The sequence below is a fragment of the Dermacentor andersoni genome, chromosome 3 (genome assembly GCF_023375885.2).
Source record: "Dermacentor andersoni chromosome 3, qqDerAnde1_hic_scaffold, whole genome shotgun sequence".
NCBI classification, from domain to species: Eukaryota; Metazoa; Arthropoda; class Arachnida; order Ixodida; family Ixodidae; genus Dermacentor; species Dermacentor andersoni.
This window is the reverse complement of record NC_092816.1, coordinates 202,556,746-202,572,503: the sequence shown is the minus strand read 5'-3', so window position 1 is coordinate 202,572,503 and position 15,758 is coordinate 202,556,746. Positions and strand designations below refer to the sequence as shown.

The 15,758-nt window shown below is 46.5% G+C and overlaps 1 protein-coding gene across 1 annotated transcript in view; it reads left to right on the top strand.

The window, feature by feature from the left end:
- The window catches only part of LOC126524738 (fatty acid synthase-like), a 307,228-nt gene that overhangs the window by 76,407 nt on the left and 215,063 nt on the right, over window positions 1–15,758 (top strand). Inside the window, exons 4-5 of the mRNA XM_050173018.3 lie at window positions 5,500–5,622; window positions 7,013–7,246. Of these exons, the coding sequence (XP_050028975.3) occupies window positions 5,500–5,622; window positions 7,013–7,246 (357 nt within the window). The remainder of the gene's footprint in view (window positions 1–5,499; window positions 5,623–7,012; window positions 7,247–15,758) is intronic.

The following is a 15,758-nucleotide window of genomic DNA, read 5'->3' as shown; positions in this document are numbered from 1 at the left end:
CGCTGCCATCAATGGCGCTCGCAGACGCTCGCTGGTTGCAGGGATAAAAGAGAGCGAGAAGGAACATTGCTCTCGCTTTACCGCTGTTGTACGCTCAGTGATCATAAAGTTGCCCGTTAGCAAGTGTGGCATTCAGCTGCGCTTTTACCTTTTGTGTTCCCGCCGCGCGAAGGCTCTGCGAACAAGAAAGGGCTGCCACCAAGGTGATGCCGCAATGCGCCGTAGCCTACTGTATGGTACGGCGAGGCTTAACCGCACGATCGGGGTGTTCTGGCGATGTAAAGTGTCGGGTTCAGAACGCGAGAGCAGTTGTAATGGGAACCAATCTCAGCATTTCACCAACCGCAGACCAAAGATTTTGAAGTTGATATCGCTGCATGTTATGAAGTAGCTCTCCGATTTTTTAGATAAAAACATTTTATGCATCAAAGGCAAACTAAAGACGTGGGCTGCGCGAGGCGACACAAGTGGCGCGATAAAGCTCTGGAGCGCTTCGTCGGGAGCACGAACATATCGAGAGAACGCTCGTGGCGGATCGCCACATCCGCAGGATCACCGCTCTCTAACGCGCGGAGCGCCTTCAACGAGTGAAAGACTTGCAAAGGGGCATGCGGAACCGCTCACTAGTTCTTGACCCACCGCATGTCAGTGAAAAACACATTCCTTCTCGCTCTATTTTATTCCTGCGACAAGCGAACGTCTGCGAGCGCCGTTAATGGCAGCGCCGCGACAGCGGAGCGTGGTTGCTCCGGGCACGGTCGCTGCGGCTTCGGAACTTTTGACCAAAACTGTACATACTTAGTGTCCCATCTACAGGCATTCATATCGGCGGGCGATAGGTTTGTTGAAGAGCGGTACATATGTACTATCATCAAGAATATGAAAGGGAACACAGGAACGCGTGGCAAACAGCCTCGAAACTGACTCGGAGCGATACGCGGATGGCGCTGTGAAAAACAAAGGGGGAAGGGAGGGTGCTCTGCCATTAACTGTTGGCACTCCCACCACGCTGGCATTTCTACAAAGGAGCAGCTTACGTTATGGATCGTCCGACAGCCGATATGACGGTAATCGTCGCCAGTGACTTACACCGATTCATTTTCTTTTCTCTCATTCTTTTTTTTTTCTTAGCGCAACCGCTAGATAGTACTCTTAGAACAAGTTTGCCCTGTATTTAAAACCGATCCCTTATTTGAATCGACGCACCCGGTTGTCAGTGGCACCTCGAACAGCGGCGGCGCTTGAACCAATGATGACAGAGGAATAGAATAAAGAAAAAATAACAAAAAAGGACATTGATAAACTGTCTCTCGTGCGACTTTCCTGTACGAAGTTCCTTCAGAAAAATTCACGTAGCATACTGCAGTGACCCACGCAGAGCAGTCAACTCTGATTTTGTAGCCTCAAGATGCCTCGAGTGCCTCTTAAACAGCGGGAAGATATAATAGAAATGTCTAAAAGAGGTTATACGCAGCGCAATATTGCTCTCGTGACAGGCCGCCCATTGAAAACGGTCAACCCGCTATGTATGTAGATTATCCAGGCTTACCGAGACGAAGGACGCATAAACGATGCGGCGCACCGCAGACGACCCCGATCAACAATGAACGACCAAGAGCTTTGCATCGTGGCTGCCGTCAGCGACAAACCATTTCAAAGTGCAAAGGACATTCGAGGTGCTCTTGGCTTGGACAACTTGAGCGACAGCACGGTACGACGAAGGCTTAGAGAAGCAGGACTGCGAAGTCGCATCGCCGCACAGAAACCTCTGCTCACCGCAGCCAACAAAGCAGCTCGCCTGAGGTTCGCTACGAACACCGCAGCTGGAGCGAGAGCGAGTGGAAGTATGTAGTTTTCTCTGATGAGTCCACGTTCTCGAGCCGCTGCGACCAACGAAAGGGAGTGTGGCGGACCGAAAACACACGCTTTAGTCCGCAGAATATCCAGGAGGTGGCCGCCAGCGGACGCGTGTCTGTGAACGTTTGGGGGGCGATTTCCCACGAAGGCCTAGACCCACTAGTGAGAACTGATGGGAGGTTCACCAGTGCTGCGTATTGTACTCTGCTCGAGCACCAGATGATCCCCTATGTGTTGAATGGGCTGCACCCGGATGGGTGTTATTTTTTCCAGCAGGACTTGTCTCCCATTCACACATCGAAGGACGTGGCGCGCCTTTTGGAAGAGCGAGGGGTAATGGAACTTCAGTGGTGCGCGAAGGGTGCCGACATGAACATTATAGAGCACGCTTGGGTCCGTATGAAAGTGAACCTTTCGAAGAGGTCGCTAGAATTGGGGAACTCCGACCAACTATGGGAAGCAATAGAACATGAGTGGGAGCACCATCAGCGTGATACCGCATTCATCGAGGTTCTCTACGCGTCTCTGCCCCAAAGAATGGAGGCCACCGTTCAAGTTGACGGTGGCATGACGCGTTATTAGGCCACCAACAAACAAAACAAAGGACGACCATAAGCTGCGATGACGCTGTTGCCTTACTTCATTTGCTTGAATATCTTTTCAATATTCGGTAACCGCCAATAAACTTAGTTAGAACTCACCCTTAAAGACAATTTTCTCCGGATTTACAAGATTTACCATAAATCAATATCGAAGTCAGGAACAGTGCTACCTTTCGTAACGATTCGACGCAAAAAGTTACCAGTGACGCAATATCGAACAGTGTTATCACTGCCTGCGGGCGATGCGAAGTTCCGTACTTGCAGACGCACGGCGGGAGCGCGAACAGTTGTTAGAACAGCGTCCCCCTTTCCACTTATTTCCGACGGTGGCCGCTGCGTATCACCCATACAGCTGGGTCTGAGGGTGTTTTCTACGCGTTCCTGTGTTCCCTTTCATATTGTTCATAATAGTACACATTGTCACATACTCAGTGACCTAAGTTGGTCCGACGGTTGGTTTCGAACTCTGTTCCCTCAGAACAGCAGCCGGATGCGCTATCTATTCGACCACAGACTGTCCAGTGACCGAAGCAGGCGCGAAAACAGTTAAATACGAACATAACCCGGCAAGTGCGGAAACATAAACCAGGAAAGGGCGTGAAATACCCTATTAATGCTAACGCATAAAATATACCTCCAGAAGTCTTCAGCATATCAAAATTTGCTACAGGTCATACTGTAGCAATTTATCTTACAGGTTCTGCCGGATTGCATTGAACATCCGTGTTTCCCGTTCTAGCGAAAGCCCCATGGTTCATTGAGCAGTGCCGTGGAAATGTTTTATAAATAGACCGCAAGCACGGCAAATTCATTGGTTTGAAAGAGCGGCCGATCGCGCGATGGGCACTAAGGGGTTCGACCAAGCGGACGGCGATATCTGGACGTCAGCGTTCGATTGAAATGCGAGTTCTACGTGTGGCACCAGCACCCGGGGCAACGCGTGTACTAGGCACCGGTGCCACCGGAGCATTTTTTGTCACTGGCGCCACGGACCACCTGGCAATCAAACATAACCAAATTTTCTGTCACTTTAGAGGTGTCAGCACCGCTAATGTGGTTTTTCAACATGGCGCGTCAGGAGGCAGGCAGGTTAGTAAAGACCTTATTAGCGTTTGAACAAAGTGGTGACTGTCAAATACTTATCCAGAGGCGGGTATGTATGTGCATCTGGAGTTATGTGCAACTTGAAAGACGCTTCGCAGGGGAGCTTTGACAACGCGACTTGTGCATATGCTCTGACAACAAAGTATTAATAGCTACTTGGTGCTCTGTCCGACAACGTAAGTACGTGTGAGCTGGAGGACATGGGACGTGCACCTTCTTCAAGCGAAGCTTTCTTTGCCTCTTTATTCGACTTTCCCGCTGCAGCTGTCCTGCACGACGCCGGCCGCGTCGGGATGTGGTTGAGACGTGGCCTTGTCACAAAAACATAAAAGACATGCGCTGTCGGTGTTTTCTTTCATGACATTTCAAAATTCCGAGGAGTACCCTTGTAAAGATTGTGAGACAAGGTATGAGCCATGGTTCAGAATGATTTCTGCGGAATTTCTGTGACGCGGGGCACTTTAAGGCTATCGCGATAAATGCACGAAAGGAGTGTGGCGCAAAGGAAAGACGACCCAAGAAGCTCGCGTCAGCATTTACGCCGCATCGCATGTGCACAATGCCTTGTGGACGCCGTCATTATTCGTGAACCCCCACAAATGCAGTGCAGGATCTGCCACGCTTGCCTCCATGCTCACTCTCTGCAGCAACGACAGTAGAAAGAGGAGGTGCGGAGAATGTTAGAGAGGGAATAGAGAGAGAAAGGGCAGTTCAGTGAGTTACAACGCTACAACTCAGAATGACGTCTAAGCGCGCACTTGTTGCCGAGGAGATGGAGGCTCGCAAGAGCGTCGAGCGGAGCAAGAACAACAAACACGAATGGTGAAGGCAAGGTAACATTTACCATCACGTCCCGACTTTCGTAAGCCGTCGATATGACCGCGAAATAACGTCAATGAACACAAACAGCAGACGAAGCTTCGCTTACATCGATTCCCACCGATTGTGGGATCCTCATATTTTTTTTTTCTTTTCGAGCGGCTCGGGAGCACTGCCAAGTTTAATCACAATATAAAAAAGGTGGTTTTCAGGTAATTAAAGTCACTCTACGCAAGCAAACATAAACTGGTTTGAACCGTTGGTCGTCAGCCCGGATTCCAACTGGAACCAAACCCGTTTTGCAAAATGGGACGAAAAAGAGTTCCGATTGAACATTATGAGCACACGCATTCTCCCTCCAACGGGCACACGTACGTGCATGTGTGTGCGCGTGTGTGTATGTGCGCGTTTGTATACGTGCGTGCGTGCTTGTGCGTGCATGGCCGTCAAGTCACGGGGACAGTCATCTCTTCAAAGAAAATAGAATTGGACTTTACCTGTGCCTGTACAGACATGCGTAATACTAGGCGCGCACCTGTGGGGCTCACAAACGGGAATGCCGGAAACAGTCACCACCATGGCCATGAAAAGGAAATGCTGCTAATATCAAAGGAACCTGTTTTATTGTCTCATTCGAGTTTATTTACAAAGGTCAGTACCTGCGTACGCGGACAGCAGTTAAAGAATAGGGAAATTGCGCTTATCAGAGTCAGATATAAGCCAAACCAAATGAATATGGCACAAAGAGTGTCCTTTCTCTTAATTTCACTCTGACAAACCTATTTCGAGGAAGTGAGCTCCACGACAAAAAGTGGGAACTTTCGTATGACAAGATCATAAACTCTTTCAGTAAAGCCCAGTGGAAGCTGTCTTCTAACGCATTCGTACATCGCATTTGTGAAATGCTTAAAATATACAAGCGAATAGTGAGCACTTGTGAAGTGGTGGTTTCATATTCTCCTGCTCCATAGTCTACGCGTACAATATTTTGCACGGAGCCTTGGCTTGACGTAATTATTTCTTTTGCAACAGCGCGTGCTGTAAACTAAACTTACACAAAACAATCTATTTGTTCGCACATCCTGTAGCACTGACAACAGAACCTTTCTAAATCCAGGCGATGGCTTCGTTCGAAGTGAAACCGTGGGGGCCTTTTTCGTTCAACAAGCCCACCAAGCTCGCCGAATCTACTGCAAAGTAAACCACGTCAAGATTAACGCCGGTGGTCACCAAAATACAGGTGAGATTATCCGGAGGCACAAAACCCACGAAGACTGTGAGTCATACATGCACCTGCTTTCAGGTGGTTTCTGGCAGTTCGCAGTTCTCTTGCTGCTTTATACTCTTTCCATATTTACGTCAGGGCTTCGTAGACATTGCACAAAATTTACGGACGCTCTAGCGCACTTTGCGTAAGAATTCAGTCGACCATTTGCGTACGCGGCGGATAAACCTGTGCCGCCGCGTTCTCTGAAACACGCGGACTATGGGTTCCTACAGAGAGTTTCTTAGATACGCTGGCAGGTATTCGTACAGTAGTTTGAGATACTAAAGTTTTAGTAAAGCATAATATGCTTGCGCTATCGTTAGCGCAAGATGCAATGCTAAAAATATCGTAAGCTACTGAGCACCGTGCGATATAAAAATTCTTTTTTGGGCTGAGCCATAGAAAATATAAGTGAACCAAGAAATCAACCTTGTCTAATTCTGTATATCTCGTTTGATAAAGACACCGACCTAGTCAAAAAATGTAAAATTAAATTTGTGGTGCCATCTACACAAAATTCAATGTATAAGCAAGCATTCATCATCTCGAAATTTCCGCAGTTCCCCACTGCGGCGTGCCTCATAATCAGGAAGTAGTTTTGGCACGTAACCCCCCCCCCCCCCCCCCCCCCGCAAAACTAAGATGTGACAATAGCTAGGCACTTCAAATAGTAAAAAAGATAAAAACGGTGTTTATTTTGTCCTCCATCTGTTCCATTACGCAACTGCGCTCGTCATCAGGCAGTAATTAATACAGCGCTTCCTCACTTTGGAGGATGCAGGTGATACTGCGATGCAGGTGACTGCGACAGCAGTTATGACTACAAAACTGAGGTTGACTGTCCGTATGTTTCGCTTCGTAGTAGTCGTTATAACCCTACAGTTCATTTTATGTGCTCGTTAAAATGTTGCTGTTATGATGTCGCTGATTATTTCGCCATGTTGTAGTCCTTCCATACATAGTTGAGGAATTTGCACATGATCGCAAGAGTTTAGCACAACTGTGGTCCCACTATGTTGAGTCGGATGTATTTACCGAGTGTGAAGGCTGAGAAGCCGCAGAGGTATGCTTCTTTTGTAGCCGATTTTCCGAAAGCATAGCGGAAAGACGCAAGTCATTCGCTGTGGGAAACATTTTGTAGAGAGAACTCCACGCAACTGCTGCGCAGCACGCGATCGAAGCTTTGCGATGACGGCTTGGTTCAGACAGTGCGACCGAAAGCATGCGCAGCCTGATGCGCTTAATTGCACGGATCTCAGTTCACTAGTGACATCACTGTTAAGCGCCTTTGTATAATCTCAAATAACCAAGCAGTCTACCTCACTGTACGCCTGATGTTAGCGTTGTTTGCACTATGTTACAGGAATTACGGTTCCATCAGCAAAGCTGCAGGAAAAGCTTTTGCGTGAAGTCTACGCTGAAGCCAACGTTGACCCTAGGTGTGTGCTATACCTTGAGGCTCATGGCACAGGAACTAAGGTGGGTGACCCTACTGAGTTAGCTGCCGTGAGCAGTGTTTTCTGCAAACCAGAACGAGCTGAACCCCTGAAGATAGGATCGGTGAAGAGCAATATGGGTCACAGTGAAGCTGCTGCGGGTAAGGAGACTGATTCTCATTGAATATTGCTTGCATAAGCGTATACCGTGAATGCCATTCTCTAAAGACTATGTTAGCCTGTAGCCGCAACCATAGTTTACGAATAATAATTTTATTAGTGCATAGACGCAATACCTAGATCAAAAAGTGAAAATAAAGGCGCCTTGAAATGACGTCATCGCAGCCGCCATGCTCATGCGCCGGCATGGTGATAAAATCGGTTCGTGCCGTCAAGTTAACGCGATCAATAAGATGGCTTGCACTGACGTCATCGTAACCGCCATGCTCGTGCACCGGCACGGTGATAAGCTGGGCCATGACGTCACGTGGAAGCCATCAATAAAGCATGTAACATTTCAAAACTGCGTCTCCGTTCGCTTCTGTTCAGGCTAATATGTTTTATTGGAAAACTGCCGTTTTCCCAATCCTTCCAGTAATGCCTTCCCACGTGGGCGGCTTCTGTAAAAAAATAAGCAAATAAATAAATTGTCGCGGAGAAGAGGAACACTATAGTGGGCCATCCTCTTCGGCACTTTCTGGTGGGTCCAGCTCTCCAGCGCTGTTCCTGGGAAATGGCGCTCGTGCTGAGAGCCCGTGCCCTGATCTAATGGTTGGTCCCAAACGCCAGTGACTAATAAACGCCTTTACAAAGTAAAACCATTGGTTAGTTACAGCTGAAATTTTGCCTAGTTGGATGTGTTTCACGGTTGTAAAGAGAAAAAAAGTCTGCGCTAACACAAGAAACGAAGAAAGGAAATGATAAGCGCGTTGTCTGGCAACTGAAATTTTATTGAGATCTCCGCGAAATACACCCAGATAAGTAAGCAAGATCAGGCATGAAAAGCACGCAGCCAAAACCACCTAGACTACCAAAATCCTGGCTTCAACACAGCGTAGAGGGAAAAAAGTTAACACTAAAAAAATTGAATGGGCGCGCACTGTCTATTAAGCGTTATTAATGTTATAATATTGACACGTGTACTTATCTTTATCGGGCGACCACGTTTCGCCGCCTAACAAATGTTATCGCGCAGCGCAGGACGCGCCTGCATGTAAAAGAAGTTTGTGGAATATTATCGATGGTTCCGTCCACTGTCTTTCACCGCTACTTGTGTAATCTGATTGCATGTATGCGCCACGCGAATAGTGTAGAACTTTGTGGAAGACACGCGGGTCCCAGCGGTTAATCTGGAACATACGACGACTGGTTTATAAAAGCCGACGCGCTTGACCCGCAGATCAGATTTTCGACCATCGCCGACCGTGTTCGCCGGTATCGTTGTGCTATAAGTGTAGCCTGTCTTGTGGGCACAGGTTCGCCCAATAAAAGTTAGTTTTGTCGTTCACAGTATTGCTACTGTGTTCTTCAACGTCACCACCACGTGACAATATTCTTTATCATGTAACATTAGCGATTCCTGGCTGAAGCATACGCATTTATGTTTTTAATGAAAAGAAGTATCGGTTAGTACACATGTACTTTGCTTCCCGCTCTTATACGAATTTGAGGATCTGTTCAATTCCAATGTGCACAGGCATTCGTTGTAATGGGAAGCCACGGGCAAGTTGGAAGTACATTTTAAAGAGGCGCAGTGCTCCCTTAACCTCGTTTTAATACGCATTCCTACTTGTTCGATGTACACTTTCCCGCAGGGGTGTCTGCGTGAGCAGGCGCTTGGTGTACTGCGACACCACGTACCCTAGCACACGAGGGTTGGACCCTCCTGCGTCGAACCGTGCGCGGCTTAGCTGTGTCTGGGGAAAAGGAGACCCTGGGGGTTGAGTCAATGCTAAGTGTTTTAACCTTTAAGGCCCCCGGCAGAGGCAACACGCTCCTTTGGCCTTGGCTTCACGTAGACGGCTTCCCCGGACTTTCTAATCCGGGGGACATTGGTGGTCACCTTTTCCTATCCCGCTTCCTAATCTTTTGCATTCCTATCAACTTATCTATTCTGTCAGATCTTCTCTTCTCAATTTTCTGTCTCTCCCAGGTGGCTTGACTTAACCTGGTGCTGTATATCCAACCTTTATTATACTTATAGAAGCGATGCACGGCTGGCGTGTGTAAGTCAATGCTCTGTTAAACTTGTAGCGTCCCTTTGTTGGGTTCCGGGGTCGGTGGCTGCCATTGTTGCCGAAGCAACTACATCGAACGTGCATAGAGCAGCACTTCCTTTGCTACCTCATCGTACCGCTGCTGAGCGTGTACGCACTGAAATCTCCTTGAACATTTTGGTCCTACACAAAAATCTTTTGTACAATATCACGTTATCTACAGCAATAAACCTGAAAAACCAGTAAGAGTTGTATCACCATTCCTTTTTACTAAATCCCTGCCAGATACCATTGCACTACGCTATAAAGCTAGCAAGATGACAAGCGGTGACCTCCTTGAGGTTTGTGACTAGTTGTAACATGAACAGCTTGCGAATCTCAGAGCGTTTACTGACATCGCAATAACAGTGACCCCGCATCGTTCCCTGAAGACAGGCCGAGGCGTGATCTCAGATTCCTACTTGTTAAAGCTAACCGAAGCACTATTGGAAGACTGGCAAGACGAAAATGTCATTGAGGTAAAAAGAATAAAGTTCAGGCGAGATAACAACGAAATTCCAACAACTATTACGCTAAACTCGTGCCTTTGCTTCGAGATGCTGATAAGTTCGACTTCGCCCTGCCATCTCCTAGATTCCTGGTTAGCTCAGATGATAGGACGGGTGACCAAGAAAGGCGGTGGTTCCGGCTTCGAGTCACGGACCAGGACGAATTTTTTGTTATAGCCCTTCGGCATAGGCAACATGCCTCTTTGGCTTTCGCTTCATGTAGGCGGCAACCCCGGACTGACCCGCATGGGGGAAATAGGCAGTCGCCTTTTCCTGTCTACCTTTCCAGCCTTTCTTCTTTCTCTCTTACCTTTACACCTTTCTTGTCTCCTATTCGCTTCACCTCACTTCTGCATCTTTAGATGGCGAGGGTTAACCTTGTGTATTATATTATGTCTGGGTACACTTGTTAGGTTACAGCGGCGGTACATAGCTGACGTCTGTAGGTAATCTTCACACTTGGTAGCGTCTCTTTGTAAGGCTCCGTCGTGGGCTGCTACCATCACTGCGGAAATCAAATAAACCTTTGTGCCATCAACAACGCTCCTTAGACGAGTTACGAGTTTGCACGTACTTTCATTGTAATAACTAAAACCGTCTTACTCGATGTCCTTTGGGCTTGTAAATAATTTTTAAATTAATAGGGAAATGAACAGCCTGATATCTTAAAAACAGGGCGCACCGAAGAAATCGGTCATCTTTTCCTACATGACATGGAAGGTTTCCCACGCTACCATGTCGTCCATAGTCAAAACCCTGAAAGAACTGTCGCAACCCTCTCATGTTTCACGGTTTCAAAATTTCTCACCTAAACACTAGGAGCCGGCTACAAAGATATAAAGATTGTTAGGGGCGACCTCCTGCTTGAGGTCCGCGATAAGCAAGAATATGAAAAGCTGCCAAATCTAGTCTTGTTCGGTGATGTACAAGTCGCAGCCATACCTAGCATCGATCCATCAATACATACAATACAAGCAGAGACGCGATTTATGATGATGATCTATTGAAGTTGAGCAAGAGAAAGCTCGTACAGAGCTGGAAGAAAGATAGCGCTACAAAAATAGAAAGAAATATAAAAAATGAGAAAACAAAGATATAGTGAGCAAACAGCTGATACATTTACATCCAGTGTGCTGCCACAGGATACACAAAAGTTCGGCTTGGACCATTCATTCCAAATACTCGGAGATCTTTTAAGTGTCAGAGGGATGGCCATGTATGACAAAGCTGCCGAGGCCGACAAACTTGTGCGGTGATGCGGTGACCACGATCCACCCTCATATGATTGCAGTGGCACACTCCACTGCCCGAACAGTGATGGTTGACACGCAGCTTACTCGCGCGCTTGCCCCTACGTGGAAGAAAATAAAAGTATATAATCACCTTCAAATTAAAAGCAAACACTTTCTTCGACGAAGCGCAAAAGCGCGTTTAATTTCTTCCTACCGCAGGGTATGCTAATGCGGTGGGTAAGGGGGCAGCGTCGCAGAATACTCCGGCATTTACCCGGCCACACAAGGACTGTGGCCGCATCTGTGTCACCAGCACCTTGGTGACAGCAGCCAGCGCTGCTTCACCGCTCCTGAAGCAGGACCCATCGATCTCCGTGTTGGTATACTTCAAGACTTCGTCGCTGATTTGTGAGGCGTTTACGACGACCACATCACTCACGAGAGTGGACGGCCAGTGCCTCTCAAGAGGCAATGGACACTACTCAGCCTGACGGCTCAGCCAGCGCCCAACGACCACAGGGAGTCTAACGATTACGGCAAAAATGACAAACCCCGCATTATGGGACCCGGGAATGGCCCTGTAAGCTAAATAAATTTTCCTCTCTAAACACAGAGCATACACTCGCTTTTTATTAAGGAGACAAAAATATTACAGTGGAACGTCAGGTGACTTCCACATAGCCTCGAAAATGTCAAGAAACTACTAAGCAAATATCTAAAGGTGCTCTGTGCCCACGAGACCAGTTCGAAACTTACGCATACAGGCTTTCTACCACATTTCACCCCTTTCTGCAAAGACCGTGACGATGCTCACGTCCCGTCCGGTGGTGTCGCAATTGTAGTTGGTAAGCATGTAGGACGTCGGGCCTTAGAACTCCGGACGGCTCTTGAGGCAGCTGCGGTTCGAGCCTTACTGTTTCGGAAACCTCGGTGAAAATCTCCTCTGCGTACAGGCCGCCCAACTATCGACTCCAGGGAACAGAATTTCTGAGTCTAATTGACGAGCTGCGTGAGCTTTACGTAGGCGATGGTGATTTCAACGCGCACCGTACTCTCGGCGGAGACTCTCGATGCGATGCAAAGGCCGGTTAACAGAAAAATTTATTGTTTCTTCAGGCATTTGCTTATTAAATAACAAAGAGCCGACATTCTTTTATACAGCATATAACAATTGCACTGCAAATAAGTTAGTTGTATTATCCGCCGCACTACTGCGATGCCTGAAATGGGACGTGGTTAAAAATCCATATGGGAGGGATGACTTTTCAGTCTGCCTCAATACATTAGGACAATGCGAATTCATTTCACAGCACCCTCAATGGAAGGTTGCATACGTATATTGGGGAAAAATTGCTGAAAATCACCTATATGCCTACTTTATTCTAGCGATGAAATTGCTAACTTTACAGATTTTATAATTTACGCTGCACTGTAGAGTGCATTTCGCAAATGAATGGACTTCAAAGCACCATTCATTTCTCTGTGGCTTGGTCAAGTTTCTGTGGCTTGATGCGTCAGCCCCAACGGCGGGAAACCTCATGAACGTTAAGTACTTGAAATCTCAAGGCAGACTAACGCGACGTACTGCGAGAAGAGCAAGCTAGGAAAAAACGTCAGAAGCATAAATTCCTATGCGCAAGAAGGGAATATATCTTGCTGAGCAAACTACGAAAATTCGCAAGTCGGCCAACGTATGTTTTGACTTCGGTCGACGATCAATGAAACAGCCTTGAAGAGCAGGCCAACACACTTGGACAGCATTCAAAGCGTGTATCTAGATCTGCAAACTGCTAACCGTCATTCCAGAAACCAGAAACCAGAAAGTGAGTCACTGAATCGTAAATGCAGTGTAAATGAACCGTACAACCATCATTTTAGTGTTGCTGAGTTCAGAGCTTCTTCGAAAGACTGTGAAAAATTTACACCAGGAGCTGATAGAGATACGTGCATAACGATAAAACAACTTCACCCCGACATGCAGATGGTATTGTTGTCGCTTTTCAATGTTATCTGGTCGACAGGAAACATCCCATCGGCATTGAGAGTGGAGGTTATAGTGCCTGCTATGAAACATTGGCAAAGATCCGTCCTCTGTGGCAAGTTAACGGCTCATAGCACTTACAAGTTGCCTGAGCAAGCTTTTGCAAGGAAATGATAAGTGGCAGGCTTTTACACTTTCTTGATTCAAGCAAGCTCCTCGACCCATACCACTGCAGGCAAGGCCGATAGAGGACATAATACCTCGTTCGCGTTGAAGTATATAATGGTGACGTTTTCATAGAGAAACCATTCTTTTTTTGTTTCCGTGTTCTTAGATAAGGAAATGACTTACGAGACCTCGTGGCGGTATAGAGTTCTGCGTGACCTATCGGAAACCGGTATCCGCGGAAAACTGCCTAATGCAATGAAAAGTTATTAATCAAACCGCACATCCTTTTGTTAGAATCTGAAATGCCCTATCGAGAAAATTTATGCAGGAAACTGGAATACCGCAAGGTCTCATGCTTAGCTGCACAATTTTAATCAGAAATTGAATTTCTTGCGTACATCGATACCATGTAGGATATTTTATTCGGTAAATGTTGGTGACCGAAGGATATGATTCAATTCATGTAAACTCGCAACCTGCGAGCGACAAGTCCAGCTCGGTTTGAAGGAAGTGTCTAAACGGGTCGATGGAAATGGCTTTCAGTTCAATCCTAACAAGTTCACCTGTGTTCTTTTCACACGAATCAGAGGCCTCATTGCAAATCTTTATATAGGACTCCGTCGACGGCACATACATGTGAACAGAGAACACATATATTGGAGATCATAGTAGACACAAAGCTTAGTTTAGTACGCGCATAAAGTATCTTAAAAACAAATGTCTGAAGACAATGAACATTTTAAAAACTTTGTCGCACAAAACATGGGCTTATGATAAGAAATGTCTCATGAACCTCTACAAATCCGCATACATGTATGCTTAGATTATAGCGTCATAGTGCTACTGCTACTGCTATTACAGACGCCTTGAATATGATGGACCCTGTTCCCAAGCTAGGTGTTCCCCTGGTAACTGGCACCTTCAGGACAAGTCCTATAGCGAGCCTTTCTAGAAGCTAATGAGTGGTCGCGCCATCTGCAACGTTCATACTTGAGCTGCGGATATTTTCTGAAAGTGAATCGCAACTTAGAGCATCCGTCTTATGCAACGGTAAACGTCGGGTGCAATCTCACGCTTTTAATTAATTTGCGAGCAGCAAAAAAAAAAAAACCTTCCTCATTGCTTGTCAGAAAACTCAGTTAGGGAATGGATGTTCCACAACTTGAACACATCTTGATAGACCCAGCAAAACTATTTCTACCATGGCAGTGAAAGTTAACAGAATGCGATATATCGTTTCTAGAGATGACAAAACACGCTCCTAGAGGCACATATTACAAAGCCTTACCTGAAAATCCAGTAAAAATACTCGTGCACCGAGTTTTACACTGATTCTTCAAAGTCACATGCCAGCGCGTTTTATGCAGCAGTGGGTCCATTTTTTTTTGTAATCAAATGACCTGGACGCAGAAAAAAGTATGTTCACAGCTTAGGCCTAGGCACTATTGTCGGCTGTGAAACATGAGGAAATAGAAACTTTAAAAAACAATTATATTTACAGACACACTAAGCTTCGTAAAAGCCTTAATGTCACTCCGTAAACCCCAAAATCCTATACTCACAGAGCTGTATTCTATTCTTTGCACAGCGTACACATATAACCAGCATGTCGGTATATGCAGGATATCTGGCCATACAGGAATCGAGGGTAATATTCCAGCATATCACAGTGCCACATTAATTACTTCGCCAGGTAATAATACTGCCACTGCTGTCCCTGCCACAGAACTGAAGCCCTTCTTACGAAAGAAACTGTTAAGCCACTGGCAACGCTTGTGGGACGCTGAAACAAGTAAGCTTCACGTGATTAAGCCACAGTTCGCTTTCTGGCCCTGTGCAACAAACATGACTGACTGATGTCTTATTTTGCCGACTCAGGATAGGACATACACTGTGCATAGTTTTCTGCTTACTGGTAAAGAACCTTGAAATTGTGCTACATGTCAGATGCGACCATCTGCCACGCGCTCCTGTAATGTCGGGAAGCAGAAGCTGTGCGGAAGAAACATTTTCCACTTGCATATCGTCATGATATTCCTCTCCATCCCATGTCTCCAGGTGCAGGACCATTTCTTAATGCCAAAGCAGTCCTTGATGTATTTATTTGTGTTGTTACATGCTATTTGCCCCCCCCCCCCCCCAAAAAAAAAAGCATGCAGCGCCCCCTATGGCGAGAGACTTCTGCTGCGGTAGTAGGTTTTTTGCGATGGCGCTTTCGTCCAGGCCCTTGCATTTTAAGGACCCTTTAAGGCAGTAGTGGTGCTCAATTTTCACCACTGAAACATTTTCGTATAGCACATCATCGATCCGAAATTTATCGTTCATAGTACACTTCATCGATTACATAATTTTATGACGCATCCATTTTATGCACTCTACAGGGACTGTTTTAAGGCCCCTATACATTCACGTCGTGCCTACCACTCGTATTTCACCGACACATTGCTAAGTCAGTAAATAAAGCTAGCTTGGCGCTCCTTGGACATATTTGGCCCTTGCGTCACAAAACACCAAGTTCATCATCGATC